Source organism: Lobosporangium transversale (genome assembly GCF_002105155.1).
Source record: "Lobosporangium transversale strain NRRL 3116 chromosome Unknown BCR41scaffold_32, whole genome shotgun sequence".
In the NCBI taxonomy this organism is placed as follows: Eukaryota; Fungi; Mortierellomycota; class Mortierellomycetes; order Mortierellales; family Mortierellaceae; genus Lobosporangium; species Lobosporangium transversale.
The window spans coordinates 103904-130088 of record NW_019029010.1 but is presented as its reverse complement, the minus strand read 5'-3'; the positions used below and the strand labels follow the sequence as shown (position 1 = coordinate 130088).

Genomic DNA, 26185 nt, shown 5'->3' with positions numbered 1-26185 from the left:
ATTGGTGTTTAGAGCCAACGAGTGCGTTGTTTCCAAGGTTGTTGGTGCGATCTTACTAACAAATCACATCCAAGAAAAATGCTTCGTTATCAAGAGTGAACAGATCAGCCATCAATGGCCATCATCGGTCCACCTATAGCGAGTGTAATAGATATAGCAAATATGCTCTGGCGCTGTTTATCATGAACCCTGCTCATGATAGCAGCATTGGCCAATATCACAGAAAAGGAGCAGTCCATATAGCAATTGATTGATTTATTTAATACTACGCCCTTGCTGCTCCTTTTTCTATCTAGTTTTATTGCAAGGCTTATTGTTGATGAAGTCCCAAGAACCCATAAGTTCTGTACATGCGCTGCGCAGTCCTTAATCGCTGATGGACTGTCAACGAGCTCTCTTCAATTTCTCGCAGGTCTTCCATAACTTTATCTCTCAAACCTTCTGATCGAGTTAGGCGCGCCGCGAAGGTTCTCAGCAGATGTACCTCACAAAGAATCAGACCTTGTGTCTTGTAAGGAACTTTGCCTTCCTTGGTTCGGATCCTCGTCAATTTGTCGGATGTGATGCTCTGTGTAGAGTCGTCAGCACTGCCACCAACGTTGTTATTACCTAGAACTGATAGATCCTCAAACTCCTCAGAGGATGAAGAAGACGATCTCTTGATCGCCCCCTTTTCGCTGGGTCGACGTTCGGCTGCTGCGTTACTGCTATCGAAATTCCTCTGTGGCTTCCTAGGCTGCTTGATGTCGAGTCCTTCACCCTCAGCTGAGGCCAAGTTCAAGAGTCTCTCGACTTGTCTCATCGAATTCTTCATCTGAATCGACAAAACCCCCATGTGTCGTCCTGCCATTCGCTGCCAAACCTTTTTTGACTGTGCAGACACGGCCCACAGGAGCAGCAAACTAGGGCCCACAGCCAAGAATGCAAAGTTGAGTTCATTAGCCTTAAGCAATTTGTCCAATGCCGCCATCGCAACCTCCACATCTACTTTAGTTTTTTGGACTTGAATCAATAATGTCTGGACTAAATTGCCAACAATGGCTCCTTTAAAGGGTGTCTTGAGCTCTTGTTCATATGCACGCATGATCATGGAGATGTCGCCATTATGAACTGCCTGCGACAAACTGGCCAGTTCTTGACCACCTAGATGATAATTTTGTTTACCAAAATCCAGAACCATGCGCTCCAAGCTAGCAATATCGGATTTCAGACTTTCGTTCCCAAGCATCTGTAGAGATCCTTGCTCATCAGTGTGTCGAATGATGGCCATGATCCTCATAGTGGGCTCCCAGACCCAATCCGTGACAAATCTCTTTGCAGTATCCCAAGCTTCTTCTAACCACCTGTCCAGATCTGCACGATGTTCAGTGACATATTGAAGGCCGAATTTCAATCCAAAGTAGCCTACAAGTGCTGGAATCCAGATCCTAGTCAACCAGGAGGGGCGATAGAATTGCCGTGCTTGGGTCTCGGTCTGTTGCACAAACTGAGGAATGTCGATTTGAATTAGCTGTTTGAGATGTTGGAGTGTGTCATTATGGCTCAAGGAAGGGATGCCTTGCAACTGACCCAAAATAGTGAGTGAGCGAGTGGCTCTCTTGGCAGACGGTAACTTTAACTGCTGATGATGAGGATGAGAATGAGAATGATGATGACTACTCTGGTGCTGCGGTTGATGGTGATGTGAATCTGTCAAGAGTTTCATATCCTTATATGCTTTGTTGAGGACACGTTCCATGAGACAGATGGTCTTTGAGGTTTGATCTCGAATAAAGATCTCTGCCTGCTCTGTTGATTCTCCACCTCTTCCTTCATCCTGCAGCTGTTGTTTTGCTGATTGTCCCGCTCCAGCTACTGCTGCTGATCTTGAGTCTGTCCCAGATTCAGATCCAGATGCCGATCCAGATCCTGGAGACGATAAGACTGAGACTGAATCTTCAAAGAATTCAAGATCTAGGTTCAATCCTTGTTCCGATAGGAGTCCCAAACATTCAGCTTGATATTCTCGAATCCGTTGGAGCTGCCTTCGATGGTTTGTGATCTCGTAACGGATCGCAACTGGGAAGGAAACTGGTTGGGAGATGAGATGGTATTTGAGGAATGTAGGGAAGTGTCGGAAGATTTGTAAGATCTGGTTCTTTTGGTTATCTTGATCTGACTGACCGTTGTGTGGAGCAGTTGTGATCAAGGAATCGAGATGTTCACGTGTGGCAACCAGGACTGATCTTGTAAAGTCGAAGACACGGTAAGGTGACGCTATACAAGACGAAGGAAATAAAAGTAAAAATAAAATAAAAAGGTTTAGTTGAATTGAAGCTAGTCAGGAATAAAGTCAAGTGTCATGCTGTCATCACCGCATTGTTATCCCCACGCACTCTAAAAAATTAAAATCCTTACTTTGAACAGTATACAAAAGTCTCCATGACCGACTGTCGATCAATGACTGCCAGTACTGGATTTCGTTTGCAAGTGGCAGAGTCGCGTTCAGGATGATATCCAATAAGTTGAGATAAACCGAAATCGTGCACTTTGCAATAAACAGATGCTCCAACTTGGAAATTTCGCGATTGTTACATGGATCAATTGATGTTGTTGTTGTCGTTGACTTTGCCAACTTTTCAACCTTTTCAATTTCGTGATAGACACGCTCCATAGAAGGAACGGCATTGGAATGCAGATCAAGAGCGTCAATGGAGGCACGCAATCCTGAGAGAAGTTCATGATCTGTTTGTTCAGTTGTGGTGATGATGGATGATTCTGCTGCTGAATCGCTGCCGCGTTTATCGCCCTTATCTTTGTCCTTGCCCATAGCTATTGATTTTTGGGGACTAACTGCTCTGTTTGCGGGAGAGTCAGCTCGTTGACCGGACTCATTTTGTCGGTCTCGGAAATGTAATGGTGGTTGATGGTCGAGGTGAAACAACTGAATGAGATCACTGTTCAATTGATGTAATCTGTCAGTGATGAAAGTCCCCATGATGGATGAGGTGGATTAATAATTACGAGCGAAAAGGGAAGATTCAAACAGGTTCAAGAAGAGAAGTGAATGAGTAAAAAAGAACGGAAGCGAAGCGTGCGAATAAAATGAAATGATGTAATGGAAATAATGCTGTTAAAGTCAAGCAAACATTAAAAATTTAAAATTAACAAAAGGCTTTACGATGGATGCTCACCCCATGTACCTCCTTCACTGCTTCCAGCTTCTTGAGTAATAGTTTCAATCGTTCTACTCCTCGAGCTAAGCCAATCTGGGGAGATGACGGTTCCTTGGCTCCTTAAGGGTGCCAGTTGCGTGCCTCTCTTAACATCCACCGTCCCGGTTCTCTGCTGACCTGAGGGGTGTATCACCTTCTATCGTAACATCTTTATCTTTGTACCTGCTGAATGGATTCCAAAGATGATTGAGACCCTTATTTCCAGCATTCAAACAAACGAGTGTGTTGCTAATCCAGCTAATGTCTTTCATACACGAACTCTACCTTCACTAATCAACATGACAAGCACATTTTTTCATGATCAGTGAGACTAGCATTTTGACAGATCCAGCACGGATGAAAATGAGCTATCCGTAGCGAAATGTATTTGTGTGAAGAGGAGTAGTCATGATAATGAGAGAGAATAGACGATTGTTATCCAGGAAAAGACAGCACTAGTCCTTTGACCTTTCGAATGAGCTTCTCAAGAAGACGACAATCTGAACCTTAAAACAAGGACCATGTTTGCTATGCATTTGACAAGCTATCCAATGAACGAATTGGATCGATGCATCAAATGTATCTTTTCCACAAACCTCACAGGCCATTTCTCTTTTTTCTTTTTCTTTTTCTTTTCTTGCCATGTGAGCACCCCCTCTTTTCTTCTTTTCTTTTCTTTCCTCACCAACTCATTCCACATTCTCTCTCCTGTAAACGACTGCAAATTCTCATCTTTGTCCATTTCAACCTTAACTTACATCACATCGATTAGTCATGGAAGAGGCCAAGAGGATGGGACTGGACATTGAGCCAGACCCAGAAACCAATAGTAATGCACCACGAGACCATCGAGCTGAAACAAGAGCTCAGTACTTGTACGACAATAATGATCCAGAAGACTGGGGCTCAACTGCATCTGAATCTGAAGAATCCGAATCCGAATTACGATTCACACGCCCAAAAGATGACTATAACAATAACGATGATCTTGAAACAGGAGGACTCACAGACGGAGAAATCGATCGAATAGATGGCAAGACTTCAAGCCGTATCGGATCGTCAGCAAGAACAGGTGGTAAAGGAGGAGCAGGAGTAGGAGCAGGCGCCAATAAATACCCAGAACGCGATACTGGTGCCAATACAGGACCTAAAGGAGTTATCGCGGACCAAAAATACCACCATCAACAACAGTTGCAGAAACGACTTTCGTCTCAACAGAGTTATAATGCGCGGATGTTGTCCAAGGCACCAATGACAACAACGTATCGTCAGGACAAAGAACGAGAACGACAAGAAAAGAAGGCACAGGGACTATTGGATGAAGACGAAGAGGATGAGGACGAAAAGGCATTACGAGAACTAGAAGAAGAGGATCAAGATGAGAAAGCCGTTCTGGAAAGGATTCGAGGGAGTCGGCTTCAGGACATGAGCTGGGCTGCAAAAGCCGACAAGTCAGGGACTGGAGCTAGTTCAGTTAGGAAGAAGAGAGTCTTTGGATCGTTGATGGAGATGAATGCAGCGCAATATGTGAATGCGATTGACATGGAAAGCAAAGATGTCACAGTTGTCATTCATATTTACAGCGAGGTAAACCATCTCTTCTCCATGATTTAACATTCTTATACTCTTGAATGTTCTTTTGATAAGAGTACTGCAGCTACAGCACTAACACCTTCGTCTTTTTTTTTTTTTTTTTTTTTTTTTTGCGTCTCTTTACGTTAGTATAATCCTGCATGCAAAAAACTGGATGGATGCCTGATTCAGTTGGCAGCACGGTATGCGACGACGAAATTTATAAGGATTAAGGCGCGTGAAGTTGATTTTGACGAGGAAGTCTCTCCGACAGTTCTTGCCTACCGAGCAGGTGATTTGATCGCCAACTTGGTTATGATCACTCATGAGCTCAGCGAGGATTTTGATGATAGTGAACTCGAAGATCTTTTTACAAAGTATGCTTTGAAATTGTGTTCAGTCTTTTTGTTTACTTCTCTTTATCATGTACTGGCCTTGGTTAGCCCGATGGTTATGAGAAACATATAGGATGCGGAACTATGTAAATAATCTCAATTAACAATTCTATACTTTTCTCCTTCCTTTGACCACTTTTTTTTTTTACTCGTCTAGATACAAGATCTTTTCTCCACATGATCAATATCAACGAGAGAGTTCATTCTTTGAGTCATCATTGGATTCACCAGTTTTTTCAATGTCATCCATGTCATCACAGTTTGAGGATCTGAATATGATGTCGAAGTTAAGCTCGGGATCAGGAAATGAAAGTCGACGTGGTATTCTGAGTGGGGATATAAAAGAATATGGATACAAGGCCTATGAAGCCAGGGATAGTGATGAAGACGATGCCTATACTCATAGAGTATGAAAGGCCAGCAACGAATAGGCAGTGGACTATTTCTTCTCTTCACTTGTTTTGTAACAAAAAAGAAAAAGAAAAAAAGAAAAAGTAATAAATAATATTCATTTTTGTAATACAAGCGATATTCGTGTAAGGCTAAGGAACCATTAAAGGATCAAAAAGCAAATTGATTGCTACAGAATAATGATAATAATTATATATACATGTACAGAGTTGACCATGGCATGGCTTAATCTCAATTGGCTTGTAAAGAATTAAAGACATTTAAACTTTAGATAATTCTGTCATCGAAATAAAATCCAGCGAATGACGATGCAGGAACAATCATTATCCTATTGCTTAATTCAATTGATTCAAACGGTGCCTGAAATAATTAAAACATTCAATAATGTTTCTTCTCTTGAAAAACAGTGTAATTGTCTGTACTCCCATCGCTGTCATCATTCTCTCATCGCAATGAAGAGTCTCATTCACCCTTGTCCATGTCAATTGGTCTGCTCCATTCTTGCCTCTTCCCACCTCTTTCCTTCTATTGCTAGATACCTAAGCACTTTAATCATACTTTACATCCATATCTCTTCAGTCTTCTCTTCTCTAATCCAAGTTGTCCCTCTAACGCACGTTCATCCATATTTATTTCTTTAATCTAATATCTAATATCAGACACACAAGCACGTTGTGCGCCTTTTTTTATTTTATCCTAAAATCATGACACCGCACCCACAACATGATGAGACCTATGCGACCAACATGACGCCTCAACAACATCGACAACAGGAGCGCAGACGCCATGCTGAACTTTCTACCGCCGGTGCTGGTGTTGGTGCTGGCGCTGATACTCTAGCAAAGGCACGGCGAGGCTCGTCTGCCAAGAAAAAGAGGTCTCGCAAGTGCAAAGTGGTCGTCTTGGGTACCATTGCTCTACTCTTGATCGCTGCCGCTGCAGTCTTGGCTTGGTATTTTGCAGTCCACAAGAAGAATCAGGACAATAAGTCTAGCAAAGGAGGCAGTGGTCATGCTCAAGGGAACACAGGTATACTAATGTTCCTATCCACTATACCAATATGAATAGCGCCTGCATGAGCTCCACCACATCAACCTCTTGCCCTACTAACTAAACTTGCTTTTTTTTTTTTTTTTTTTTTTTTTTTTCAACACCCTAAAATGACACCTGTAGTGACCAAGCCTGACGGTACAGTTGTTCCTAACACAGTCCAACAGTTGAAACGCGTATTTTATGGCATGGCCTACGTTCCATTGAACGCTCAGCTTCCTAACTGCTACAACACTCAACAGACTGTGGATGAGGAGCTCCAGCTTCTTGTGCAGACAACTAAGCGTGTGCGTCTTTACGGAACAGATTGCAATGTACTCAGGTATACAATCGATGCGATTCAACGTCTCAAATTAGACTTGAAAGTCGTTGTCGGTATCTGGATCGATAAGGACAGTGCAACTTTCACCCGTCAATCCGCCGAGTTTTTTGCAGTGATGAAGGAGTACGGTTGGTCGAACGTGATTGGGGTCTCGGTCGGTAACGAGGTCATCTTTGATAACTATCAACCCATGGATGTTTTATTGGCTCATATTCAACAAGTGAAGAGCCAGGTCGTGGCATCGGGCCATCCTGAGATCCCTGTTTTCACTTCAGATCTCGAGAGCGCGAACAAGCCTCCGTTGACGAACCATGAGGATAAAGCCGGCGTCAATTTACATCCATTCTTTTCAGGCGCACCTGTTTCAGAGGCTGCTTCATGGTTCTGGAAATACCTAGAGCAGTCTGTTAAGCCGGCTGTGAGCCAGGGCAATGCCAATCCATTGGATATTTGGATCACTGAAGTGGGCTGGCCTACATTCCCAGGAAGCAGTAACACCAATGCATCCATCCCATCGATCCCTAACCTGCAGACATTTATTGACACATGGCTCTGTGATGCGAATGCAAAACAGCTTCCGTATTATTACTTTGAATTCTTTGATGCTCCTTGGAAGGTTTGGCCTGGTTCTGCAGTCGAGGGCTTCTGGGGCCTGTTGACAATTGATAAGAAACTGAAGGTCAAACTTCCCGATTGCTTAGCCAGTTAAAGCTTGGCGCTTAAGTTTACACATTGCAGTCCATGGCCTATAGCTCTATTCCATATAGCCGATAAAATAAAATAATTTCTTCCTTCCAGCTTCTATAAGCCTCGATACTTTCAATATCTTTGATAAGGATAGACAGTATCAGATACTAATGATAATGCTCGACATATACAACCGTACTATCTTAATAATAGTAATAATATCTATTCATTTTCCCTAAGTCAACATCCCCTAGGAACATTACATAATTTGTTCTCTATTTCTTAAATATCGAGTGAGGGCTACATCTCTGTTTGAGCTGATCTCGCCAAAATTTTTCTTTCTAGCTAGCATATGTGCGGTTTTTGATATACAGGCATTGTATGTTACAGACTAGTCAACTTGGGACTTTATGGACAAGTACCTATCCACCTCTACAACGACGCAGCCCATCAAATCTTTTATATTCTGTATTGAGTGGCCACTTGGTAATTCATCATCAAGCGTAATCCCTTTGGAATGAAGTTGTTCTTCCTGTTCCTTGGTAATGTCTGCGCCTCCCAAAACGATTGACTGTAGCTTTGTGAAACGTTGAAGAAGGGTATCTAAGACGGCCTGAACGTTGCTTTTGCTCCAGCCTTCCGTCTGTAGCACAATATGTTGCACATGTGGATTGTCCATCGAGCGGAATAGTTCAACTACCTGATCGCAAGTCAATCCCATCCTTAAATCAAGGCGTTTGAATGATACCATGGAAAGGATATGACCAAGTAATCGTCGCCCATCCGCATAGAGCTTCTTTGCAGTATACCTAAAGCATTTCAATTCAGGCCTCTCTGCTGCTCCCTTCATACCATTTATTAATGCCGTCAGCATAGTTTTCTCAGTCCTTATTGCCTTCCAAACGTCAGCAGGCATGAAGCCATCATTAACATCCTCAATCCTTAATTCGCGCATACGCTTCCATGGAATCGACTGCAGTAATCGTACCTGTGTGTCAACATTATTCATTTCAATATGCAAAAGACGTCAATCGGACTGAACAGCAATTGTAACGAGGTTCTTGATATATTGGTCGTCAAGGTACTGGCTCCGGTTGGGCCAGTACAGCTCCTTCAGCCTCGAAACCCTCTCTGTCGCCTTGACTATAGCCTCCACCACAACACCTTCCAGTCGAAGATTACGAAGATCCAGTGTCTCCAACTGCGCACCATGTAGCTGAAACAGTTGTGTAAGATCTAAGATAGTAGTACTATTTTGAATACATTCGTCGTTCATTGATGGCAACACACGGAGGCCAAGGTTGACAAAATTAACGAGGCAGGACTGATATTGAGAAAGCGCATTGAAGACTTTAGGTAATCGTTCAATTGATACGTTTAAGGATAAGCTAGAGAGCTTTGTTGCATTTTTGACCAGCGCTTTAAGTTTTTCAATATCTTTGTCCATATCTTGTCTTCTCCTTTTCCTATCCACTGCCCATGAACCAATAATGCTTAAATGCTTCAAATGCGGCAAATCGACCTCCATCGGACTGGACTGTTTAAGGAAATCCTTGGGGACTTGGTTGATTTCAAAAGATTGGGTAGAAGAGAGCTGCATAATCTCGAAAAGAGGGTTATATAATTGTTGATTAGGCCTTTCGATGTTGGTATCCGACGCTTTTGATGATTGTAGCAAGGTCAATTTGACCGCCTTGATTTTCGCTTTCGAGATTGCATCCTTCAGTCTGACAAGGTGTAAATATTCTTGGTCCCATTGCAATATTAAATCAAGTTCGTGAAGTCTCTTGATTTTACCAATGGCTTGATAGATCTCTAAAGCTTCAATCGCGGATTTTAAAGACATTTCAATTCTACCAAGTTGGACATCAAATACACCTGTTTTAATCGCCTCGTTGACTTTTCGGATGCAGGACTGTTCCTGCATAGTGTCGAAGTGTTCGCGACAAACCCATTTGACATGACCATTTTCGGCTACAACACGAAACAAATTCCCATACAAGTTCCCTGTATCATTCATTGCCAAATAAGAGCTCAGCTGCCGCAAGTCCACTCCTTCTGCTCCATCAACTCCGGCCAAATATGCAGCGAGCTCATAACGCGATGTACTTTCAGCTGCTAGGTTTCTCGTATGCAAATCTTCTAGACCTAACTTTCGGTATCGAGTGCGATTTTCTTCCAGAAATGCCAGAGAGTAGTCAACCCCTTCGATGGTTTTGAGATTGATCGAGTTGATACCGAGCTGTGCAATACTGAGAGTTTCTACGATTTTTAAACTGCTTAGCGCTGGCAGCACACATCCCCCAAATGTTGTTCCCGCCTTAAGCATCTCGAGCATCACCAGCACGTAAGGCCCATACTTTTTAAAGAATTCTGTCGGTCTGTTGATGATGTATCCTTCATGACGAGCAAGGTGAGGGTAGTGCGGCGGATCTTTGTTACCAGGTACTTGAGTGTGCTCTCCACACTCGCAAATAAAATGCAAGCGAAATCTGGTGCGTAGTTTGTTGGCTGGGTCCCAATCACTTGTGTCACTTGTGTAATCTGGTAATACGATAAACAATCTCGGGATAGTATACTCAAGCAATTCGTAGTTCATGGTCAAGATAGCCTCCGTCTTGCGGTCAATCAGAATCAGCCGATCATTCATCTGTCTTTGGAGCTCAAAAATCTCAATAGCAAGCGCTTGAATCCCATCCAACTTGCGCATAACTGCATTCTCAAATCCGGAATTTATAGGTCTACCTGCTTGTGCGGAACGAGTAACCGCAGGATTGCTCCTGAGGTGTCCATAATCGGCAGGAAGATTTGATTCTATGAGAGACTGAATCATCGATGTATCTAAAGCCTTTCCTTGGCGGTTTTTTTCAACTACAGTTTCAATGAGTGTATTCATCAGAGACGTCATATCTTGCTTGACTTGAAAAGTGAGTTTTCTTGTGGGAGGACCAAAACGAGGTGGCGCAGAAGGAATATGTCCTGAAGAGAATTCTTCGTCCTTGATACCCAGGTCTTCGACAATTTCATTCAAGGATTCAGAGAGTGGTTGCTTGTAAATAACCTCAATAACGCATCCAGGGCGGTATTTGATTCTTTTCGGCTCGTACCTTAAAAAAAAAAAAATTAATGGAGCTATTCGGAGTCAAGAGGTCGACAAGATGACATTTCTTGAGAAAGCTCATTTACATTACATGATGCCATCGGACTGTGTTGCATACGCTTCAAGGGCACACCGACAATATAGTCGCCATATCTTATTCTTGCGATGGCCAGTACATTGCCTCAGCTAGTAAGGACAGGGCGGCACGACTGTGGGACTCAGAATCAGCCCAGTGCTTGGCTGATATTCCATTTGCAGGCGGATATATTCAGGCTCTTGAATGGGGTGTTTCCAAAGAAGATTATTTTCTGGTGGCAGGATATAGTGATGGTTGTGTTCGTATGTGGCAGATTGTCAAAGAAGAAGATGGCCAATGCCATATCCATCTGAAGTGGAGCACAGGGCAAAAAGCTCTTTACGCTCTCAATGCAAGCATTCAAGATGTAGCTGATTTGAGTGAAAGCAACAGAAAGATTCTGGAACAACATGGAGCTGTTGGTGATCCAACACAGCGTCCGACTTTTCAAGAAGTAAATCATGAGAGCATGACAGAGTCATCTACGCCATTCGAATCTAACGTTGAGAACAGCGATATTTTGATACGAAGCCAAAAAAGACAGATCACTAAGTGAAGGAGTCAAGGGGTATTAATTTATTTGTAGCAAATGTAATGAAGAGTTTGAAGGTACACACTTTATTCCAAGCGGCTCATATGATGATATTGATGGCACTGATCGGCATTATGAGAGGAGTGAGCATGTCCTTTCCTTTGTTTCGTTTTACAATAAAAGTCTTATGGATAACTTGGTATGAGGTATCTCTTAGATATCTATTTTTTCATTAACATAAACATCCTGTAGTAATATTTGCGTGCTCTTGTACGGACACAATATTTGAGATGTATTTTTAGCTGAAGGTATGGTCTTCTGGAGCTGACGTTGACCTGTGCCCATGCGTTCGTGAGTTAATGATTATTGTTCACCGATAGAGAGGTAGTATAGATATATATTTACTTAGCATGTAGAAATGGCGGCCTTTCAATGAAAGTTTTTTTTAAAAAAAAAAAAAAAAAAAAAAAAAAAAAAAAAAAAAAAGGCCTTTCACTCACGTTGCAACAAGTAAAAGAGAGTAACAGATGTCCCTATTTGAAAGGAAAAAAAACGTCTGTGCTAAGCTGTAATTGATCAGCTTTTTTGCATAAACTGACGCCTTCCCTATTATTTTGATCATGACTGCCTTTTAATTGGCGCAAATTTACACATTTGCTCCATTCACCATTGACTCAATGCCTCTTGCTTAAATATATTCCATACGCATTCCCCCATTCACTCATAACTATCTGATGGACAGTTTATATCAGGGACTCATACGGATGCCACTTTTTGGTTAGTCCGTTATTAATTACGAAAGGTTTATTAAGGCAATAGTTATAAACGCCAAATGGAAGAGAAGAGCATAGAATGATCCGGTGACTCATGTGTAATACAGCGTTTTTAATTGTTTTATCTGCTTTAGAATAAGCTTTATCTGTTTTCTTTTTACATTATTCCAATGAATAAAAAAAAAATTGTCCAAAGGTAAGTTAAAAAGCTAATTGAAAAGGACGGCGAACGTTTGCAAATTCTGCAGGTGGCCATGCGGAATTAACCATGGGATATTGTGGGACATGTAAAAGACATGATCGATTCGATTATCAACGTTTGGGAATAGGATAACTTTTAGGATAACCATGTTAGCTTATATCGGATACAACTTATTTCTGTCCAAATTGAAAATGGGCTTAAAGGATAAAACGTTTTTAAATGGATGTAACAATTAATACGCTGTATAGCTGTATAATAAATATTGCTTGTTTAGCAAGATGATGTCGTACAATAACAGAGCGGCAAGGGAATGATGTTTGGGCAATTACGATGCAAATGAATGTCTCGAAATGCATATGCATCTGTGACTCTTATCAGGAATAAAATAAAAATTTCAATCGTGGGAACAGAGGAAAGATCCCAACAATTGGCATTCAGTGTGTGAGAAAAAAACATTAATACCTCCATCAAAAAACACATTTATTCTTTTTCTTGTTCGCTGTCTTTTCCTTCATCAACACTACTCTCCACACGACTGTAAAGGAAACTTCTTTTTTTTTTCAATAATCTTATCTATCCCAAAAAAAAAAACATTTCCCATTTCGCCATGTCTACTGACAAGATCACTTGCCTTTTGAACTGGCACGCTACCCCATACCATCTGCCCCTCTTCCTTGCTGAGAAGCTCAACTACTTCACAGAGGAAGGAATCAAGGTTGCAATCCTGGAACCTAACAACCCCTCGGATGTCACCGAGATCATCGGCTCTGGAAAAGTTGATCTCGGCTGCAAAGCTATGATCCATACCATTGCTGGTAAGGCCCGTGGATTCCCTATCAAGTCCATTGGCACGATCTTGGATGAGCCTCCCACGGGTGTGGTCTACTTGGCCTCTCAAAGCGGAATCACCACTGATTTCCAAACCCTTCGTGGAAAGAAGATCGGATACGTGGGTGAATTTGGAAAGATCCAGTTGGATGAGTTGACTCGCCATTATGGTATGACACCTGCGGATTACACGGCTGTCCGTGTGGGCATGAACGTCACTGGCGCGATCATCCGTGGAGAGATCGATGCAGGTATTGGTCTTGAGAATGTGCAGATGGTCGAGTTGGAAGAATGGTCGATCAAACAAGGTCGCACTCGTGACGATGTCCGTATGTTGCGTATTGATGAGCTCGCTAACCTCGGATGCTGCTGCTTCTGCTCGGTAAGCTAAGCTTCCTATTCTCAATTCAATTCCAGTATTTGCCTTTCCTCTCATGCGGCATACTTAAGTTGTTTTTTTTTTTTTCTTTTTTTTTTCTTTTTTTTTTCTCTCTCTCTCTCTCTCTCTCTCTCTCATATTTCCTTTACAAATCAGATTCTGTTGATTGGCAACGAGACCTTCATCCAGAACAATCCCAAAAAGGTGGCTGCGTTTATGAAAGCTGTCAAGCGCGCGACAGATTACATGTTTGCTCAACCTGCGGAGGCTTATGAGCTCTTTGTAGAGATGAAGCCTCATATGGACAGTGAGGTCAACCGAAAGATCTTCCAGCGTTCGTTCCGTTACATGTCTCGTGATCTCAAAAACGTTCAACGCGACTGGGATAAGGTGACCAAGTACTGCAAGCGCCTTGAGATTGTGGATGAGGCCTTTGTTCAGAACCAGACCAATGACTTCCTGACTTGGACCTTGGAGCCTGAATCAGCTCCAGGTTTTGTTAACCCTGTAGTCGATACGGGTGTTTTAGCCAAGTGTGGTTGTTCCAACTATGTCTCGTTGACAGCCTCCGCTGTGTCTATTCAAGCCTAAAAATGGTCCTTGTGACTTTTTTTTTTTTTTTTTTTTCTTTTTAAAAAAAGTCTGGTAAGGAACTCATCTTTTCACATTTAAGTTTTTGTTCAAATGCCCAAATGCTTGTTTATGTCATTTTACTCACCATTTTATTTTCTAATTACCCTTGCCACGTTGATGGATCCTAATAAATATGAACATCATTACAAATGTTCCTTTTTTATATGGATCTATTGGCGTGGCGAGGCAACATATTTTTTTTACTTTTTTACTTTGCCATGTCACAATTCACAATCCTACTGGTTGCTATTGGGGGGACCGACGAACAATCCTTTTTTATTTTCTTCTTTATTTTAGTAAACAAAAAAGGGAGTTGGCGCTAGGGGTGCTCCGTTGTTTGTTTCTCTGCAGAGGAGTTAAATCCTCAGCATGAAAAATGGGTGACACGGGCTGAGAAATACCCTCACTACCTGATCAGGATAATGCCTGCGAAGGGAAGCGTCAATTGCCAATAAAACTATAAATAAAAACAAAAAATGCAAGAAACTTTATTTTAATTGAAAATATATGCCGCAGTTGTGCACGTGGTGGTCGCCGCAGCCTTCGATAGAGATAAATAAAAGAAAGAAAAGACAATCCTTCAATCCTCCTTTTTTTTATACCAGATAGCCTCTCGTCCTTTTTCCCGACCTTTACTTTCCTCATCACCTTTCTTTATTTCAAACAAGTATAAATAACCAAGATAGGATGCACCAAGATCATAATGTCCCATGGAAGTCCCTCGCCAGCCATCTCAAGCTCACTCAATCCGTGGATCCTCGAACACAGGAACCCGTTCCCGATTTTATCCCACGCGATTATCCTAAACAAGCCAAATCTGCAAAGACCTTTCACTATTTTACAGATTCTCTGACTAAAACGATCCATGAGTTTGCAACAACGGAACGTCAGAAATATCCACCTGCAGGTCGTCTCCCAATCTCAGATCAAACATCTGGGAAGTTGTTCTCAGACGAGCTTCTGGCTAAGAATCAAGCATTTTGTGACTCGCGTGGTTTCTATGCACCTTATTTGAATGAAGAGAATCAAAAGATTGAATATTGGATTCAACAAGCTCGATGTGAGCATGCGCATCCATCACCAAACGCCAAGGAATATTCCTATTCAAGCAACCACTTGGATCTGGCGACCGCAGTCAAGTACCTGATGATTGAGAACCAGATGGAGGCTCTGTTGGGATTGGCACAGCATCCTCAGATTCCATTGAAACAACTGTATTTTCTCTCTTGGGGACATAGCTTTGGATGGGATCGAGTGATTGACTATGCTATGAATGCGTATGTCTATATCAATGTGTTGGCAGAGTTCCCAGAGCTGTGCCAGAAGGAGAAGTATCAGGGGATAGGAGGATACAAAAGACTACGTACAGAGTTGGTATCGACTTGTGATGGCGATTCACAGATTGCGATGCATGTCCCTTTTATTAAAAAACTAAATGAAGGATCTGGAACTGGAGCCGGTGTTAGAGCTGGAGCTAGGATGTCCCAGGTATTGGATTATTCTTTTCGAGATATCTTTGAGGATTTGGAGTTGCTGAAACAATATCTCAAAGACTGTTTCGCCATCTTGTACAGGAGTGAGATGTTGGCAAGGGAATGCGGGGTTACAATTAGATGGGATGAGCAAATCCAGTACGCTTTGACACGGTTCCAGATCAAATGCTGGTACAATGAAGTGGATGACCATAGGAAAAGAGGAGTGAACTATGACATGACAGAATGTAGCTACAATGTATAATAAAACACATACACTTTGTAAACCATTTAAATAAAATAGTAAAAACATTGAAATAAACCATAGAGCAATAAAAATAAAAAAGTATAACATAAAAATAAATTAGTAAATCAAGAAGTAAATAGTAAAATATAAAGACAAAGTATTTGTAGTAAAATTTGACACGATAGTTTTTTTTTTACGCCCAGCACGCCTAGACGCTTTTAAAAAAAAATCCACCGCTTGCATGTGCTACACGTTTTGTGAGACACTTTGCAAAGGCAAATTCAACCACAGGGTAAAAAATAAAAAAAAAGTCGACCTTCAGGGCCATTCTTATCATAATAATGATCATAGAGAGTGAATTGCAAATATTTACGTATATACTATTGATTTATTGATTGAGGTTTTTTTTTTTTCCTCTTTTTTTTTTTTTTTTACTATCCTTATTAACGAAGGATTTTTCTTTTTGTTTTGCTTTGTTTAGTTTTGTTTAGTAAACGCAATCGACGGTAGAAGCATAGCCAAGTTTCTTGACACATCTGCGGAAATAACCTTCATTACCGGTGGGTAATTTGCAGAACAATTTATTGCGCCGGAAATCGGATCCTCCCATGTTCGATAGGCAGCACTCTTTAATCGCGGACCACGAAGGCTTGAATGCATGGACTACACACTCGGAGTTGACATCGTCAGCCAAAGCGGGGGACAAGAGAACAGCGACAGCAGACAAAAGGAAAAACAAGTTCTTCATGATGAAATTGGTTTATTCTTTTTTCTTTTTTCTTTTTTTAAGTTGGTTTTGTTGCTTAAATGGGAAGCAAGTAAGGAAGAGATGGGGAAGGAATATGGAAAGACGGTGTGCGTGGTTTTGAGAATGAAAAGAAGAAAGAAAGAAAAAAAAAAAGAGAGAAGGGATGATAAAAGTGGGGCTATTTATGGATGACAAGCTACACCGACCAAACCTCGATGTGTCTTTATATTCTATAAAAAAAAAAAAAAGGTGCAATAAAAGTAAAAATAAAAACTCTTTGAAACAACATAGCGCCACTTTTTTTTTTTTTTCATTTTTCCCGACAATGTGGCCATGGTGGCGCTACAAACCTAAAAATTTTTTTTCCACATGTGAACTGGATATTCAAATGATCTCATTAAGCAAAAAAAAAAAAAATTCCCACGTATTTCGTACACACACGGCGCATTCCAGTCTCCTATGCAAGAGTATATAAATAAATATATAGTTATATATAGTTTTTTTTTTTTATCTGTTTATTTATTTATTTCAATTCCTTTTAGTTGAATGCGAGCTCCTCCTCGTCTGCCCCGTAAAACTTGGAAGCGTCATGCCCACTGTATTTCGTATAGAGTTTTGCACTCTCGTAAACAATACTGCGTCCATGTCCAATAACCTCTTTACCAACCCATGCCCCTAACAAGTTATCAAATTCAAATGGTCGGACTGTCTTCCAGATAGTCTTCACTTCCTGTGGTCCTAATGGCCAATAGTTCGGGAAGCTGTACATGAATGAGACTGATTTACGAGACGCAGCCACCATCATCGTATCCGCGACCAACAAATTCTTGTTCCAGAGCAATAGTGCTGATCCGTCAAAATGGCCTCCAGGGCACATCACTGTAATCTCATTGTCCAACAATTGAAGAGTTGTGCCTTCCCAGAAGATGTGGTTTTCTGCAGGACGTTGGACCCATTTTTGGTCGTTTATGTGAGTATAGACAGGAATCCCACCAAAGGCTTCGCTCCACTCCTTGAGGGAAGAGTAGTAATGTGGGTGAGAGATGATGATAGCCTTAAGCCCACCTAGTTCCTTGACCTTGGCGATAGTCTCTTGATCAATGTAAGTGATACAGTCCCAAAGGACATTACCCTTTGGAGTTCGGATGAGGATGCCTCGTTGACCGATTGCATATTGGGGAGTGGTAGCTATAGAGATCATGTGCTCCGGATCAGCTTCAGTAGGAGTGAAGACATTCTTGTATTTCTTGCTAGCCTTGAGCTCATCAAGTGTAGTCCATTCCTGTCCACCTGCACGGATGTATTGCCGAGGTTCATCACAGATGATGCAGGTTTTGAGAGGAGCACCAGAAACATCGGAAGGAGTGTTTGTGCCACAAGTCACACATACAAAGGATGCTGTAGAGTTCATTTTGGGAAAGAAGGAAAAGAAAAAAGGGGGAGAGCTAAAAGAAGATTGAGGGAGAGAAGACAGATGGAGTTAGGATATAATATATATATGTGATGTTTAAAAAAGAAATTGCATGGGAAAAAGACCCCTATTTATAATTTTTTTGTTTTTTGATTGCGCAGTTGATCCCATTTCTCGTCATTTTTAAGCTCAAAAATAAAGTTCTGATGGCAAATAACCAATTCGGTTGAGAGAAGAACGAATATTTAAGCTTTGTTACATTATGCGGCGTTCAGAGATGAGGAGGATGATGACAAAACAATAATAGAAAGTGAAGGCAAAAGAAGGAAAAAAAACCTTACATTTCGTAATATGTAATTTGTAATACATACGATCCACTATTTTTGCCACCTTATTACCCTCTGCGCAGTTACAGAGGAGTACACACCACTGCGTAGTGTAGAGATACATAAGTTTATCAGATGGTTGCCCTCAAGTGGAAAAGGAATGCTTTGTATGCTTTGTGGGAGCAAAGGATGGACATTATTGAAAAGTATACTTTTTTTTTTTTTTTTTTTTTTTTTTCTGAATGATGCTGTTGTTGCTGTTAATGTCGTGAGCATATATGCTTATGCCTGGATAAATGAACTTTCTTAAAAGGACAACAGGTACAAAACCATGTCCACATCTATACTGAAATTTGTTCTCAGGAAGGAAAAAAAAATCAAAAGAAAACAAAAAACAAAAGCGGTAACGTTTGCACAACCTACAGTCTTTCTTTCTCCATTTATTGCATAGTTCATGTATTTCTCTATTGGGCTGCAAAGCATACTGGCACTGAAGACTTCCATTTCTCATTGTTATCACAATCCAGTTAGAGCTGCTGCGCAAGCAAGTTGATGTTGCTTAATAGTTATTGATATTTGGCCTGTTGCAATAAAAATGAATTCAAAGAGGAGCAGAAACGAAATAATCTTACTATCATTTTTATTGTAACTAATCTTTTCTGTCTTTAATTTCCTATATTTTTGCATTACTAGGGTTACTTCAAAAGTAGTATCGGAAGCATATCAAGGTCTACCATTTTTCCAAAAGAACTTTTTGCATTGATTAAAGAAGATAAAGAGCAATAGAGGCTATAGCCATATTTTATTCATATATGCTTCAAAAAGTATTGTTTCGTTCAATTTTCGTTTCTTTCCCTTCTCAATCATCGCCGTGGTCACCACCGTCGCCACCGTCATCACCGCCATGACCATCACCACCGTCATCACCACCATGACCATCACCGTCGTCATCACCATCACCGTCACCGTCACCATCGCCATCACCATCACCATGGCCACGGCGATTGTCATCGTCATCGTCATACTCGCAATAGACGGTGCTGGAGATACCTCTATCTCTGAGGCACTTACGGTAGTAGCCCTCTTGGCGGATGGGTAAGGTACAATGGACGACCCTGCCTTGGGTATTAGCATTACCATCGTACTTAGAGCAACATCTGGACGCCCTGCTAGTGTTCGCACTGGATACTCGGACACGGCACGTGGATTTACCATCGGCTGTGGGGGCAGCCAAGGCGAGAGGAACCAGTGCAATGGCAGCAAAAATGATGGCGGTAACCTTCATGATGGATTGTTTGTTTTATTTTTCTTTTTTTTTTGTAAGAGAAAGTGGTTGCGTGTATTTTATATGGATGGCCTTGGTTTTTATGAAGAGAAGGTAGGGATTGTTGAAGATGAGGGTTGCTGAAGATGAAGAGAGTAGAAATGAAGGGTAGGAGACTGCATATTTATAGGTTTAAAAAGCGCGGTTGGTAGCCATCCTGAAGAACCAAACTACCGCCAGCTCAATTCTACGCCAAGTCCTAGCGATCTGTTAAACTTCTCTTTAACTTTATTTTTTTTTACTGTTAGTAATCTTGCCATACTTGGGTTGTCTTGTCTTACCTATGTTTAAGCATTGTGTCATGCGGCAACAACAATTCATATCTATTTGCAACTGCCAAAAAAAAAAAAAAAAAAAAAAAAAGAGATTGCGCGCATGAATGGAAGCTTCATAATGTCCAGGCACCTATTTTTCGTTTTGTTGTCTTTCCTTATCGAAGGAACAATTAACGCTATTGGTGTATCAGCTCTTTGGCCTATCAGTAAATATCCTTCTCTCTGTCTCTCTACCTGTCGCTTTTTTATTTCTACTCTGTTAATGTCAAAAATCCCCTATGGCTTTGGTCTAGCAACGCTAACATGGCTAAGAAGGTTAAGAAGGATACTTGTCCTTATTTTTTCTATCCCTGTGAATAGCTAGATAATATATTCCTTATGTGCCTGTGCAGCTTCCAAACAGGTAAATACACATTACTAAGCCTTTTTGGTGTCCTCATGGATTCAAATGCGAACTGCGGCCGTTGGAACTTTATTAAAGCCTTTCATTGCAGGCTTGCACGGATCTCTGCAAACGCCTTTTTTATTTTGTTATCAACGTTATAATTAACCTTCCTGAGAGATTGTGACTTCGGTCTAGACTCCAAACGACCATGTATTTTGCATGAGGCATTAGCTTCCAATTGTACACACAGAAGGTAGGAAAGGAGAACAAGGAAATTGATGGTTAGTAAGCCTTACTTGTCTGCTTTCCATGGTAATACCAAGATCGTTGCCCGAGACCAGACCAGCCACTAAACCTCCATCTCACTTTTTTTCGATTTTGCTAAAAAAAAAAAAAAAAAAAAAAAACGCATTGGTTTTTTTTGTTCTAGAAAAAGAAACAAACAGCACAGCCCTTTCTCGACGTGGCAACGCCCACCATGTCCAAACTTCGAAATGGAGAGTTTTTGCTTTTGTTTTTTTTTTTTTTTTTTTTTTCCCAAATATTGTTTGATCCATTTAAACTCGCAACATTCACTGCGCCGAGATCTATTTTTAAATAACCATTATAATTCGAGCATGTCATTCGTCTTGTTTTCGCACGGACCAGCAAATGACGATTTTTCTTTCCTACATGCGTGGTTTTTAATTTCCATTTTTATTTTTCTTGTATGAAATATAAGAAAATTTTATTTTGACTGGTCAAAAGAATAGTATATAAAGGCGTTGCATCTCAAAGGTGAAACAATACATAACCTGGCTTGGCATTAGAGGAGCTTGACTGGTTGATATGCCTTTCTGCCAAGAATTGAAGAACTGTGGACATGAAATAGGGAATCTTTCTTGGACTGTAATTATATTAGTAGTTAGATTTAATTTTTTTTTTTTTTTTTTTTTTTTTTAAACGTGAAGTCAGCCATTCTCCTTAATAAATTTTGCATCGTACACAACGCGGGCATCATGAATTGAGAAACAGGAAGAAAGAAATTCTATACCGTTACATTTTTTTGGCAATATAGGGTTGATCTACGTTCTAATCATTTTACTTTATTTCTGCAGTGAACGCGTCTTCGATAAACAATGTTACAAAGAAAAGAGCTCATTGCCTTTGATTATTCACGCACAAAGGTGTCCGTTCTGGTTTTTACTCCGGTTGCAATAAATGTGCCACTAGTACAAAGAAAGATATTAGCACACTCTAGGATTTAAGATCCTCCTTTTTTTTTTTTTTTTTTTTTTTTTTTGGAAGGTGGAGCTAGTATACCCATAAACCAATTCTTCGCAAAGACAGAAAATATAGTATGTTGGATGAGACAAAGAAAAAAAAAAAAGAATAGTAAGGCATAGATACATAGTCAAGTATGAGCTGAGAAAGCATTTTTTTTTTTTTTTTTTTTTTTTTTTTTTTGGATATCGTTGGTTGTGATGCTTTATAAAGAAGAAAAAAGGGTCCGTAATTTTGCCTTCGGGCTTATAAAAGCGACCAGCAGTTCGCAGGTTCGGCGGTGGATGGGTCGAGTTGATTGAAGATGAATTGATGGACGACCTTGCTAAGGGGCATAGTCGCTAATAAAATAAAAGAAAGAGAAACTAACTACCAGAAGCATGGCATATTTGTGCTGCTTCAATCATACAAACAACAATCACTTACCATGGCCGTTGAATGATAGAATGCAGAGGTCCTGAAGTACGACATTTGTTACATTGGGCCCGTCTTGTAAGCTTAATTGCCATGGAATTACGGTTTCATCGTATCTAGTGATTGCAATAATTAAAAAAAAAAAAAAAAAAAAAAAATACAACAAATAAAAGTTAATGCTGAAGACCGTTGCGACAGAGTATGTGTATAGCTTTATAGTGCAAAGACATACATGGTAGCAATGTTGGATTCGATAACACCAGGAGTAGTATCGCCTCCAGTATTCAACTTCCGTATAAACGTGGAGTTCGTAATCAGTTCAGGATATACTGGCGCGAGTATGTGTTGGTAGGGATTTATCGCAGTGAGCAGCCTGGTAGCTGCAGCCAGCGCAACGAACCCTGCCTGAGTTGTTCCATGGTGGCCGGGGGAAACCCCAATGCTCCTGTGGACCTTGCCAGCTCCATCCAAGTACTTCATCCAGTACCTTGCCACGACAGTGCCTTGCGAATGTCCAACAATATCGATTTGGGACGCTTTCATCTTGCGCATCACTTTGTTTATAAAGGCTCCAACCTCTTTGGCAGAATCCTCAATCTTAGTAAGGCCTCCAAGGATAGGGATTATTCCAAATCTGCCATAGGTGATCCCAAAGACACAATAGCCGCGCGCGATCAATTTAAGTGCAAAAACGGTCCAAATATTGATAGTATCTAAAGTTCCATGGAGCAAGATCACAGGGCGAGGATGAGCAGGAGTCAGTTTGCAGTTATAATCATTCAAGCCTCTGATCGCAGTCTCTTTAGCTACAATAGGCCTGGCAAGATCAGTTGGAAGGGAGTAAACTTGGATAGACGGGAGAGAAAGAAGGGCGACGGTAACGCTTATCACAGAGAAGATAGTAAACTTCATTGTCGCTTGGATCCTTTGCTCAGTAGGAGTGGTTGGGTATGCTGGTATCGTGATAAGAAAACGAAGGATGATGATGTTCAGAAAATGAAGGATTTACTTCACTTTTTGTATCTTTTTCTGAGTTGGCTGCAGACATTCTACCTTTCATGGTTACTTGATAAAGGGATAAATCCAGCATTGATACAGTGGCTTCTAAAATCGTGCACACGTTCCACGCCCATGTTTCCATATTGATTAGAATAATAGCGATGTTTGCTTGCACTTTTATTTTTATCAGAATAAACAAGTATGCCGATGATAAGTGTACTGGTCCAGTTTAAAATATCTCTACAGTCCTCCCTTGAGCCCAAATCAATTCAATCGAGTAAACAAAAAAGAAAATGTCTTATATTTAATGAAAAAAGATGAATTCGTTCATTGATATGCTCCCCTTAAATACCTCCAATTCCTGTCATTAAGGGCAATATTTTTTTCACGTCCTCATGAATTATATGTGGAAATTCTTTTTTGTTTACTCGATTGAATTGATTTGGGCTCAAGAAAGTCCCTTGACATAAGGGGCTGTGAGCAGTGCTCCTATTCGAACTGAAACTTTGTCAATTATGATGTTTTAAATTAAAAAAATAAATATCAATTGACAGAGTTTCAGTTCGAATAGGAGCACTGGCTGTGAGTCCCTTATGTCAAGGGAGGACTGTAGTCTCATTCATCATGGTTTTTAGTTGACAAAAGTATTTAATGTCATTTGGACAATTATACTGTATAACCATCACTTATTTTACGCACCTTTGCAGAATTTTTTTCAAATTATCTCCCACACACTTGAGTAAATACTCTTCACTTACACTTTTCTGAGAGCCTACGTTACTCTTCCTAAGCAAAGATGAGGCCAATCAAAGCATCCGTTGTTGAGGATGCTCTCCATTTACTCGAGCAGCACAAGTCCGTCCGTCAGGTTGCCACAGAAGTAGGCATATCCAAATCCTCAGTCTCCAAGACATTAGGGCCTGTCAGGAGTAAAAGTAGAGCTGGTCGGCCACGGAAGTTCAATTACCGGAATGCATATTATATTCGATTGTTGCTTCACCGTGGTATAGTCTCATCAGCTGTCCATGCTACCAGGCTTTATAGCGATGAGAACGAAGATCCAGTGTCAGCTAATACGGTGCGTCGGGCGCTGAGAGATATAGGCCCGGAAGCTAAAAAAGCCGTTAAGAAGCCTAGGCTAACAAAACGTCAAAAGAAAGCTCGACTGGACTTTGCTCTCCAGCACAAAGACTGGACCGAAGCTGATTGAAAGCGAGTAATTTGGTCCGATGAGCCCAAAATTTCTAGGATATCTATGTTTGGGTGGAATCAAATAAAGAACCAAAGGCGGAGGCGACTGATATTGACCCAAAGTTAGTTTCGCCCACAGTCAAACATGGTGGTGGTTCGATCATGGTCTGGGGCTGCATGACGTGGGATGGGTCAGGCTACTTGGCCAAGATCGACTCCACGCTGGACTCCGAGCTGTATATTCGTATCCTCCAGGACGAGCTATTGAATACTGTGAATTGGTACAACATTGATCCAGAGCAATTTATCTTCCAACAAGACAATGATTCTAAGCATACGGCTAAGAGAGTCCTAACCTACCTTGCCTCTATTGGATTGACAAGAGCATCAGGTAGAATACTAACATGGCCTGCCAATTCACCAAACCTAAACCCTATTGAGCATTTGTGGGATCATTTAAAAAAAAAATTCGCGAACATGGAGGGGATAATTTCAAAGTAGTGAAAAGCTATCAGAAACAAGCAGGAGCGCTAATAGGTTTAGAGCAAATAAAGTATGTCTTCCAGGTTGTTCCCATCTAGGATCCAAGGGCACAAGTGCTGCTCACTGTTGAACACTTATAGTTTTCCTTTGGAAGAATGAAACACTTGGAAATATTGGAAGCCACTGTATCTATTACAAAGGCAGGGAGGGTGATCCATTTCCAAAGAAGGGCTATAAACTAACTAAATTATTCGATGGGTATCAGGTACCACTAGCATGTTTTCATACTAAAGCCGAGCTTAAGCACTATTAGCAACTATCGCTAATGTCAGCGAACAGAAACATGTTTAATGTACGCATTACTAATTGCAAGTAAGCGCATACTACAACCAGATTTTTTTGTATTTATTCAAACATCAGTTTTCTCCCAACTTTCAGCATTGAACCAAGAAATAAAACTAGAAGCTGGTGTAAATTTGAGATGCATATACCCGTGCAGCTCCCTGGGTCAAAGCAGTGATAAAAATGCGGGGGGAACGAGGGAATGAGCTATCATCATGACTTAGCATCTACAAAATGAAATCAACGAACACTCATAGAAGTTAACAGAGATATGAGTAAATGCGAGTGCATAAGGTACGTAACTTATTTTTTTTTATGACTAATCAAAATTGTGTCGTATTCTTTGGATGTCTCACATCTATTAATGAACCAAGGGCGGCTGCGGGTGAGACATTGGTTGCCTCCTCATTGTCGAACAATAGGCTTTAGTATTCACTAGTGTTCGACCGAACTATCCATTACCTGACCAACATACTATCCGGCGCTCTGTCTCCGCAGATAATGTTAAGAAAAGAATGTCTTTCTATCAATTTGTTCCAATCGAATGGTCACTGCATTCAACATACTACATTTTCTGTTTTTGCCAAAAATTGGTTTATGGGTGTACTAGCCCAAATCCCATCGTCCAGTAATAGACAATTTTGTATGCCCAACTGCAAAAAAGACGTTGAACGTCTGTGCTCGAGCACATTAAAAGCATCAAGGAATGTGTGTAATATGGGGGATAGTCATTCACCCTGGGCCATATTAGATAGAGTCATAAGAAGGCTATCTATGGGAGCCTAAAGCTATTAATTGACATCAAACATCACTTCTCTGTCAAAGGTACCTATCGAAACCCTCTTGACCTGGATTCAAATTGAATGCGTATCTATATTCCAAAGTAATAAAGACTTTAGCTAGAACGGGCACGCAATCAGCCCAACTTTCCAATCTATCAAGCACCTTAAATGCCAGCTGGAGTTCCAGAGGCTGCATACATGGATGTGCAGGCATAATACAATCCATCTTGCTTTGGATCCATGCACTAACAATAGGCTTGAATAAACTCCCACATCTTGTTCGCGATTCTGCGATCCTTGAAAGGGAGGTACACCGATCAATGACTTAGCCGGACGTTGTTGGAGATTTTATAAATACAGTTACAGGCT

At 40.9% G+C, this 26185-nt stretch overlaps 11 protein-coding genes across 11 annotated transcripts; 5 read left to right on the top strand and 6 right to left on the bottom strand.

The window, feature by feature from the left end:
• Positions 1–253: 253 nt before the first annotated feature.
• Positions 254–3055, bottom strand: BCR41DRAFT_423941 (ATP synthase regulation protein NCA2-domain-containing protein). Its single transcript, XM_022030353.1, has 2 exons — positions 2398–3055; positions 254–2256 (listed from the first exon to the last, which is right to left on the bottom strand). Exons 1-2 carry the CDS (start codon positions 2975–2977, stop codon positions 311–313), a joined length of 2526 nt encoding a protein of 841 aa, XP_021879082.1. The 5' UTR covers positions 2978–3055; the 3' UTR covers positions 254–310.
• Positions 3056–3753: 698 nt separating this feature from the next.
• On the top strand, positions 3754–5687 carry BCR41DRAFT_388122 (Phosducin-domain-containing protein). The gene is made up of 3 exons (XM_022027964.1): positions 3754–4781; positions 4917–5143; positions 5319–5687. The coding sequence occupies exons 1-3, from the start codon at positions 3969–3971 to the stop codon at positions 5572–5574; spliced, it is 1296 nt and encodes a 431-aa protein (XP_021879081.1). The 5' UTR covers positions 3754–3968; the 3' UTR covers positions 5575–5687.
• A 306-nt stretch (positions 5688–5993) lies between these two features.
• Positions 5994–7740, top strand: BCR41DRAFT_325227 (glycoside hydrolase superfamily). Its single transcript, XM_022021574.1, has 2 exons — positions 5994–6601; positions 6746–7740. The coding sequence occupies exons 1-2, from the start codon at positions 6277–6279 to the stop codon at positions 7651–7653; spliced, it is 1233 nt and encodes a 410-aa protein (XP_021879080.1). The 5' UTR covers positions 5994–6276; the 3' UTR covers positions 7654–7740.
• Positions 7741–8303: 563 nt separating this feature from the next.
• Positions 8304–11322, bottom strand: BCR41DRAFT_358049 (hypothetical protein). Its single transcript, XM_022024981.1, has 2 exons — positions 10823–11322; positions 8304–10738 (listed from the first exon to the last, which is right to left on the bottom strand). Coding segments are annotated over exons 1-2 (2082 nt in total). The 5' UTR covers positions 10825–11322; the 3' UTR covers positions 8304–8658.
• A 1501-nt stretch (positions 11323–12823) lies between these two features.
• Positions 12824–14120, top strand: BCR41DRAFT_339025 (NMT1/THI5 like-domain-containing protein). Its single transcript, XM_022022135.1, has 2 exons — positions 12824–13524; positions 13678–14120. Exons 1-2 carry the CDS (start codon positions 12922–12924, stop codon positions 14110–14112), a joined length of 1038 nt encoding a protein of 345 aa, XP_021879078.1. The 5' UTR covers positions 12824–12921; the 3' UTR covers positions 14113–14120.
• A 43-nt stretch (positions 14121–14163) lies between these two features.
• On the top strand, positions 14164–14637 carry BCR41DRAFT_358046 (hypothetical protein). Its single transcript, XM_022024980.1, has one exon. It carries the CDS (start codon positions 14206–14208, stop codon positions 14449–14451), a length of 246 nt encoding a protein of 81 aa, XP_021879077.1. The 5' UTR covers positions 14164–14205; the 3' UTR covers positions 14452–14637.
• Positions 14638–14759: 122 nt separating this feature from the next.
• BCR41DRAFT_358045 (hypothetical protein) lies at positions 14760–15954 on the top strand. Its single transcript, XM_022024979.1, has one exon. The coding sequence runs from the start codon at positions 14842–14844 to the stop codon at positions 15889–15891; it is 1050 nt and encodes a 349-aa protein (XP_021879076.1). The 5' UTR covers positions 14760–14841; the 3' UTR covers positions 15892–15954.
• A 373-nt stretch (positions 15955–16327) lies between these two features.
• Positions 16328–16778, bottom strand: BCR41DRAFT_358044 (hypothetical protein). The gene has a single exon (XM_022024978.1). The coding sequence runs from the start codon at positions 16619–16621 to the stop codon at positions 16361–16363; it is 261 nt and encodes an 86-aa protein (XP_021879075.1). The 5' UTR covers positions 16622–16778; the 3' UTR covers positions 16328–16360.
• A 352-nt stretch (positions 16779–17130) lies between these two features.
• BCR41DRAFT_358043 (metallo-beta-lactamase) lies at positions 17131–18122 on the bottom strand. Its single transcript, XM_022024977.1, has one exon. The coding sequence runs from the start codon at positions 18030–18032 to the stop codon at positions 17160–17162; it is 873 nt and encodes a 290-aa protein (XP_021879074.1). The 5' UTR covers positions 18033–18122; the 3' UTR covers positions 17131–17159.
• A 1050-nt stretch (positions 18123–19172) lies between these two features.
• BCR41DRAFT_358042 (hypothetical protein) lies at positions 19173–19759 on the bottom strand. Its single transcript, XM_022024976.1, has one exon. It carries the CDS (start codon positions 19641–19643, stop codon positions 19218–19220), a length of 426 nt encoding a protein of 141 aa, XP_021879073.1. The 5' UTR covers positions 19644–19759; the 3' UTR covers positions 19173–19217.
• Positions 19760–21851: 2092 nt separating this feature from the next.
• On the bottom strand, positions 21852–23152 carry BCR41DRAFT_398517 (putative secreted lipase; the record flags this gene model as incomplete). Its single annotated transcript, XM_022028968.1, has 4 exons — positions 21852–21946; positions 22032–22135; positions 22252–22836; positions 23073–23152. 4 exons carry the CDS (start codon positions 23150–23152, stop codon positions 21852–21854), a joined length of 864 nt encoding a protein of 287 aa, XP_021879072.1.
• Positions 23153–26185: the final 3033 nt, after the last annotated feature.

Coding starts and splice junctions, on each gene's coding strand:
- BCR41DRAFT_423941 (XM_022030353.1), bottom strand. CDS start 2,977: ATGGGGACTTTCATCACTGACAGATTACATCAATTGAACAGTGATCTC. Junction 2,257..2,397: donor ACTTTTGTATACTGTTCAAA/GTAAGGATTTTA, acceptor CGTCTTGTATAG/CGTCACCTTACCGTGTCTTC.
- BCR41DRAFT_388122 (XM_022027964.1), top strand. CDS start 3,969: ATGGAAGAGGCCAAGAGGATGGGACTGGACATTGAGCCAGACCCAGAA. Junction 4,782..4,916: donor TCATTCATATTTACAGCGAG/GTAAACCATCTC, acceptor TCTTTACGTTAG/TATAATCCTGCATGCAAAAA. Junction 5,144..5,318: donor CTCGAAGATCTTTTTACAAA/GTATGCTTTGAA, acceptor TTACTCGTCTAG/ATACAAGATCTTTTCTCCAC.
- BCR41DRAFT_325227 (XM_022021574.1), top strand. CDS start 6,277: ATGACACCGCACCCACAACATGATGAGACCTATGCGACCAACATGACG. Junction 6,602..6,745: donor TCATGCTCAAGGGAACACAG/GTATACTAATGT, acceptor TGACACCTGTAG/TGACCAAGCCTGACGGTACA.
- BCR41DRAFT_339025 (XM_022022135.1), top strand. CDS start 12,922: ATGTCTACTGACAAGATCACTTGCCTTTTGAACTGGCACGCTACCCCA. Junction 13,525..13,677: donor GATGCTGCTGCTTCTGCTCG/GTAAGCTAAGCT, acceptor TTTACAAATCAG/ATTCTGTTGATTGGCAACGA.
- BCR41DRAFT_358046 (XM_022024980.1), top strand. CDS start 14,206: ATGCCCAAATGCTTGTTTATGTCATTTTACTCACCATTTTATTTTCTA.
- BCR41DRAFT_358045 (XM_022024979.1), top strand. CDS start 14,842: ATGCACCAAGATCATAATGTCCCATGGAAGTCCCTCGCCAGCCATCTC.
- BCR41DRAFT_358044 (XM_022024978.1), bottom strand. CDS start 16,621: ATGAAGAACTTGTTTTTCCTTTTGTCTGCTGTCGCTGTTCTCTTGTCC.
- BCR41DRAFT_358043 (XM_022024977.1), bottom strand. CDS start 18,032: ATGAACTCTACAGCATCCTTTGTATGTGTGACTTGTGGCACAAACACT.
- BCR41DRAFT_358042 (XM_022024976.1), bottom strand. CDS start 19,643: ATGAAGGTTACCGCCATCATTTTTGCTGCCATTGCACTGGTTCCTCTC.